This window comes from Nematolebias whitei, chromosome 5, assembly GCF_014905685.2.
Source record: "Nematolebias whitei isolate Nwh7 chromosome 5, NemWhi1, whole genome shotgun sequence".
NCBI lineage: Eukaryota > Metazoa > Chordata > Actinopteri > Cyprinodontiformes > Rivulidae > Nematolebias > Nematolebias whitei.
In genome coordinates this window covers 31,022,717-31,030,246 of record NC_056502.1, presented here as the reverse complement: position 1 = coordinate 31,030,246, position 7,530 = coordinate 31,022,717, and the positions used below count along the sequence as shown (strand labels likewise).

The window sequence follows — 7,530 nt, the reverse complement described above, 5'->3', positions numbered from 1 at the left end:
ACACACACACACACACAATTACATGACTACCTGCCACCACGAAAGCCATTTTACTTGTTCCTAAGTTGTTTGAGTAAAACAAATTTGAGTATTAAATGCATATTACACTCCATATTCTATAATTCATTTCTGGGTCTTGTCCTGTCCCTTCTGTTTCCTCATGTTTCATTCACCCCTCAGTGATCCTCCTCCTTGTGCTCAGCTCTTGTCTCACCTGCGTCCAATCCTAATCACCACAGGTGTTTGTCTTTCTACCCTCGTTAGTGTCTCTATTTATTCGGTGTCTTGTCCTTCCCTCACTGTCCGTGGATTGTCCCTTGTGGCATCATGTTCTGTTCTCCCTCCATGTCTCCTGAGAAGAAGTGTAAGTTTATGTTGTCATGTCAGCGTTTGTTTTTGTGTAAAATAAACTTATTTTTGTAATCCTGGAGTTCATGAGCTCTGTCTGCTCTCTGGGTTCAATCCCACATGCCAGACCATGTCAGTTTGCCTTTTTAGTGCTTGAACTTATAAAATTTCCATCATTCAGAAAAGATGATGTAATAAAAATAAAAACATATCAGAAATGTCCTCTTGCTTCAATCACAGATTAAATTGGGTTAATGAATTGATTTCTTAGCTATCCAAAGGTCCATCAGGGCTTATTGCCAAATCTTCTGCGTCAACGTCCAAAATGTTCGTACTTGTTTGTGCTTGGTTGGTGCAATATTGTATAAGAATGCATATTCTAGAATAAGACTCATTACTTTAAACGTTTTAAGTAAGTAAGATCACTTTTATAAAACATTTCTTCCAGACTAAAACTTAAACTTGAGTGGCCAGACATGATTTTTTATGGCTGAGTTAAATTTCAGAAAATCAAATTTGCTGGAAAGTTTGTGCTCGTCGTGTCAGGATCTGTTTATTTTTAGACACTTGTTGTTTGGATTTTGGGGTTTTCCCCACCTAACAGTTCTCTTACCCTGTGCTGCCCTTGGAGATTAGACAGAGCTTTTCACCCACAGCTGTCTCCAGCCAGCTGTTGAGAGCTGCCAGTACTGAAGACTGTTTGGACCAACAAGACTTTGCTGTGGAAGATTTAAAATAATCAATGTTTACAATCCATGTAAAAGACAATCACTGGAATCACTGGAGGAGATAATAAAGTAATTTGTTGTGGGGACTTTAATGGGCACAACACATCATGGAGGGATCACAATGAACAAAATTAAAATAATTGAAGAATTAATGGAAGTTAAAAATTTGGTGTCTGAATGATGGGAGTGGAACCAGAATCAATTTTAGGGACAATACAGAATCGGCAAATAATATCACATTAGTCTTAATTGGGACAAGATGGCGCCGTTGTACGTGGCTTGTTGTCTGTCTCTCCTCAAGTTGTTACTTTTTGTGCTATTTTTCTTGACTTTTGTTCAGATTGTGTCATCACTGTTTACTTATGACCGCCAGACACTTTTAAATATTAATTCCATCGTGGGAAAAGTACCGTTTTGTGACCTTTATGGACGATCCAAGACTTTTCCTCCACCTCACCTGGCATCCAGACCTCCATTTCTACGGAATCCTTGTGTTGTGGTCGCCCGCAGCGGGCGCCGTCGCAGGAGACGCGGCAGGAGGGGTGGGTTGCTTGTGAAGCTTCGGGCTCACTTCGCCTCTTCTTCATTCCAATCTTCGCGCCAGATTCTCAGGAAATACAAATTTGTGGACATACGTTGCCCCATGGAATATTCATACAGCTGGTTACGCGTCGTGGATACGGACACCGGCAGCGGCGCATTTCCTGGTCATCGGCGTGCAAAGATCTGTAGGCGTGGCAGGGTTCAGGAGAACCTCCGCTCCTTTGGCCGTGCATCCCAGGATAACAGCCAGTGCTCCATCCGGATGGCTCTTCTGAACACTAGATCTGTCATAAATAAAACTTTTATTCTCCACGATTTCTTCTGCGCAAACTCTCTGGACTTTCTGCTGCTGAGAGAAACGTGGCTGAGACCGGGCGATAACAGAGCGTTTTCTGATCTCTCCCCCTCAGGCTGCTCCTTCTTCAGCTCCCCACGTCTGACAGTCCGCGGTGGTGGTGTTGCCACTATCTATAAGGACAATTTTAAATGCAGACTTCTGCCCACCATCACTTACTCCTCCTTTGAACTTCAGATGTTTGTGATTGAGCTCACCCCGAATGTTTTATGTGCTGTTGCCTATTGCCCACCTAAATATAACAAGGAATTCATTCAAGAATTCTCTGAATTCCTTGCTGATATTATTTCTAACTATGACAGTTTTTTTATTTGTGGAGATTTTAATATTCATGTTTGTTGTCCCACTGACCCACTGGCTTCTGAGTTTTTAAAGCTTTTAGCTTCTTTTAATTTAACACAATCAGTGAATTCACCAACACATCATCTTGGCCATACTCTGGACCTTATTATTTCTCATGGACTGTCCATTTCTCACTGTGAAATTTCTGAGTCTGCCATCTCGGATCATTTCCCTATTTTTTTTTCCAATTTACAGCCCCCCACCCAGCCAGGAGGCCTCTGGCTGCGGGGTGTCATCGCCGCTGTCTCACCTCAGCCAGTGCCCGACAGTTCACCACTGCTTTTATGGACTCACAGTTTTATTCAGTTGGTCCTGATGTTTCTCTGTGTCCCAAAGATTTTTTGTCATTGTTTTCTGATACCTGCACTGGGATCCTGGACTCTATTGCTCCGGTGAAGTTCAGACACCCTAAACCCAGAGCTGAGCCTTGGCTGAAAGATCCTACTGCATGCAAACTCAGGAGACAATGTAGAAGGGCTGAAAGACAGTGGAAGCATGACAGGCAACATGATTCTTTGGTTTTATTAAGGAGAACTCTTGTTCTGTATCAGAGATCTGTTAATTATGCAAAATCACAATTTCTGTCTAACATTATCACAAACAGTAGCCACTGCCCCCGGGTGTTATTTAATACAAATAACTCTGTTTTAAATCCACCCACCTCAGTCTTACCTGATGCCTCAGCCTCCACCTGTGAGAACTTTCTCTCCTTTTTTATTGATAAAGTTGCATCGGTTAGACAAGCCACAGGCACACCTGCTACTTCTGTTTCAGAGTGTTCTTTTATCTCTGTTGGTTCTGCTTTATTCGAGCAGTTTGAACCAGTGTCTTATTCCCTCTTGGACAAAATCGTCAACTCCATTAAACCCACCAACTGCCCCACTGATTTTCTCCCCACCAGATTATTGAAAGAGGTATTTAATATTGTTGGTCCTTACCTTCTTCCTTTTTTCAATTCATGTTTGTCCAGTGGAATTATGCCTTCTGCTTTTAAACATGCAACGGTCCGCCCCCTTCTCAAAAAAACAAATCTTGATCCCTTGGTTTTATCAAATTTTAGACCTATTTCTAATTTATCCTTCCTCTCCAAAGTTTTAGAAAAAATTGTTCTTACGCAAATTCAGCCTTTTCTGGAAAAAAGCACAATCCTGGATAAATTTCAATCTGGTTTTAGATCCCGACATAGCACAGAATCTGCATTATTGAAAGTTCATAACGACATAGCTCAGTCAGTTGACTCTGGGTGCCCAGTAGCTCTGGTGCTCCTCGACCTCACAGCAGCCTTTGACACTGTGGACCGCTCTGTCCTTCTGTCTCGCCTCCATGATTTTGTTGGGATTCGTGGTACTGCTCTGAAGTGGTTCACGTCCTATTTATCTGATAGAACCTTTTCTATCTTGTTCAATGGCTCCTCTTCCTCTAAAGCCCCTCTTCTGTGTGGGGTGCCACAGGGTTCCATTTTGGGTCCTTTGCTCTTTTCGTTATACATGTTGCCACTTGGATCTATTATAAGACAACACAATGTCAACTTTCATTTTTATGCAGATGATTTGCAGATCTATTTACCATTAAGGCCTGGATCCAATAACCCAATGCTTTCTCTCTTCGACTGCATCTCTGCAATCAAACATTGGCTGAACAAGAACTTCCTGTTTTTAAATGACAGTAAAACAGAATAGATTTTATTTGGTGACAAAGATGCAACTGGCCTGGGAAATTTGGACATTAACTTCAGTGACTGTGTGAAAAACCTTGGGGTGACCTTTGATAAGGCTTTACACTTTGACAAACATATTGCCTCTGTTGTCCGGTCGGGATTCTTTTATTTACGCCTTTTAAAAAAGGTCAAACCCTTTTTAAATTGTCGCGACCTGGAGAAAGCTGTTCATGCTTTTATCAGTTCTAGGCTCGATTATTGTAACGCTCTGTATGTCGGTGTACCACAGTCATCACTGAGTCGCCTCCAGCTTGTACAAAATGCAGCAGCGCGCCTTTTAACCAACACTCCTAGATGGGACCACATCACACCTGTTTTATTCTCACTACATTGGCTCCCTGTCCATTTTAGAATAGATTTTAAACTTTTATTATTTGTTTTTAAAGCTCTGAATGGCCTTGCTCCTCCTTATATAACTGAGATGTTAAGTTTCCCCGCCCGCTCCAGATCTTTGAGGTCAGACAGCCAGCTCCTGCTCTCTGTTCCAAGGACTAAATATAAACGCTGGGGTGACCGTGCCTTTTCTGCTGCCGCGCCTCGACTCTGGAATAAGCTCCCACTTGATCTGCGTCAGATTACTGAACTTGGCCCTTTTAAATCGAAGCTTAAGACTTTTTTATTCAAACAAGCTTTTAGTACGTAAATATGTGGTGACATTTCTGGTTTTATTTGTGCTATTATGTTGTGTTTTCTTGCTTTTAACCTATTGTCATTTTAAGTACTGTTTTTTGTTAAGCACTTTGGTCACCATCACCATGGTTGTGTAAAGTGCTGTAGAAATAATTAAATAAATAAATAAATAGTCTGAGGTTTTCTGGCAGGGTTTTTTCTATGGGAAGTAATCAAAGAAACAATGGTAGGAAGAGACCATTATCCTATAAAGACTGAAACAGAGCTGTGTAGAGAGGTACGATCAAAAACAATTACCTGGATTATTGAGCATGAACTTTGATGTTTTGAACCACTTTGGCTATGGCTGCCTCCGAGGAGCTGACGGTGGAGAGGGCGGGCTCCATACACCATCTAAACGCCAGCAAACTGGTTGGTCCACTATGTGAGTGTGCTGCTTGTGGGACTGAGTTTGCTATAGCTTAGCATACTGACAAAGTCCTTTGGATGATGGATGAAGTCCTTTGGATGAAGGACGAAACATTTCAACTAATGTAAGAAACTATCCAGATGACCTAACTTAACTTTGTTGGTTTCCCAATATTGTTTTAAAGTAAAGTTTTCCAAATGTCAAGTTTTGGTTTGAAATGCCACCTTTCTACTCAAATGCTTTATGCTGCCAACAAATGCAACATGCATAAGGTGACAATCCTAATATATGGTAATTATTCAATGATACGATAAAACACCATTTTTCCTCTGATTTACATTAACTTAAGAAACTTTCAGCTTCCTAGAATCACTGCTGTATTTTAAGATTATGCTACTTTGAAAATTTGGCTTCAATAGCTAATTATCAGATAAAATGTTTTCTGTATTACATCATTCTTTAAATTTTTGGATGCTTTATTTCATTTCTTTTAAATCAAAGTTGCACAAAATATTTCAAAATGTATGTTTTGTGTATTTGTAAAAAATATCTTAAATATTTTAAGGATAGCACATGGGAGGTTATCACATAAAAACATGTGTCATGACATGTTTCACTTGTTTTTAGGCTGCATGTAAAGTGTGGTGAGGGTTCATGAATAATACAAAGGGGTTTTAGCAGCAAATAAAAAGTTTTTATTGTGGTTTTACAAAATGAACAATGGCAGTGCCAGCACTGCTCCTAACACTCAGATCTGCACACAAAGGACAAGAAAATCAAGGAAATCAAACACACTTGTAAAAATTAGCTTTGCTAGCTTGTTTTATGTTTGTAAAAATAATATATCTATTTTTAAATATTTAAGTAATACAAAATATTTGCCAAATTTAGTAAAATTATTTTTTTCCCTTGATGAATTTCAAACAATAACACAAATCTTTGTGCGCACAAACGGAGCAGACGGTTAACAACCGTGTTCACTTCCTCGTCCAACACGAGGCATCACTCATTTTACAGAAAGCTGACTGTGGTGCAGCTCTGCTTCCATTCTCCTGATTCCTGTCTGTCTCCCGACTGATTTGGTCTTCACTTCCTGCTGTAGTTTCCAACTGGAGTTAGGATCCAAAACAAACTCTTACAGGAGAGTCCCCTCATCTGACAGTGTCAATACCAACAATAGTTCATTTAACTTGAGAACAAAGACAGACTTAAACACACAAACATATGCATAGTTTAACTAAGACTGTCTGCCTGTTCAACAGTTAATAAATTAAAAACAAAATGTATACTCCTGGGATGTGCTTACAGTTTCTGCATGCTTCATCCAACACTTTTACAGTGAACTTTGTGTCATAATTCTCTACAAAATCAAAGAACGACACAAGCAGCTCAAATATATCCAGTAGTTCAGAGCAGCAGGAACCTGAAAAACAGGATTTCTTGTAGCCACGTTTCTTTAACAGTCACAGCTCAACCAAGCATAAATCTCAGTCTGAGAACCAGTCCAAAAGGCTTGGTACTGTACGTGGACTAATCTGCAGGTGCAGACATGACGGAGAACTCTCCGTCAGGATAACAGTGTCTAAACTGCTACTAGCTCTTGAAGTGTAGTGACTCCATGAAGGACAGCTTCAGGGTCCTCGTTCAGTTTTGTACAGTCCACACTTCAACATCTTGTACGATGAAGTCTTCATCTGTGGAAAGAGGTGCGTTGTGGAAAGTAGGGCAGGAAAAACTGGCTCCATGATACAAATCAGCATCCAGCCACAGGGCGAAGCCACCTCTGAAAAACAAGAAGAAATACCAACTTATTATTAAGTTTATGAACAATTTTAAGGGTTTAACTCATGAATTTCTAAACTGACCTATAAAACAGCTATTTCAGTTACTTTGTGACAAACTGCTTCATTTTATTACATAACTTCATATAACTTACCCTCCTCCACCAATCTGTAGAGAGTCCCAGTTGCCGCTCACAAAGTAGGAGTTCTCACCACTCCATGTGTAGTGCTGCAGAAAGTTCAAATATGGAACATTAAAAACTAGTAAAGAAACTCTGTGCACATTGACATTATACTTTGCCATGTTTTTCAGTTATTTTATTCTGAACTACCATCATTTCTGGACTATAAGCTGCTACTGTTTTCACACGCTTGGAACAATGCGGCTTGTAAAATTCTGCAGCTAATTTATGGATTTTAAGAATTTGACAAGTTAACAAGTTTCATGCCGCCAAAACTTTTAGCCTTGTCACATCTGGGCACTCACATAAATGCCCAATACGCATCTCTCAAATTTTTATTTTCTTTTTTAAATTTAGTGGGCGTGGCTTGTATTCAGATGCACTCAGTAGTCCGGAAATTACAGTATTCCATTTGTAAGACATTTTCCAAAATTGTAGATTGATGGCAACAGAGTATATAAAATAATTTCACTCTTACCTGGAAGTCAGGGTTGA

At 40.0% G+C, this 7,530-nt stretch overlaps 1 protein-coding gene across 1 annotated transcript; it reads right to left on the bottom strand.

Annotated features, from left to right (window-relative positions):
* Window positions 1-5,750: 5,750 nt before the first annotated feature.
* On the bottom strand, window positions 5,751-7,530 carry LOC119410197 (nuclear receptor coactivator 7; the record flags this gene model as incomplete). The annotated part of the gene is given in 3 exon segments (XM_037677109.1): window positions 5,751-6,855; window positions 7,009-7,082; window positions 7,514-7,530. Coding segments are annotated over 3 exon segments (230 nt in total), but the record flags the coding sequence as incomplete, so codon positions are not given.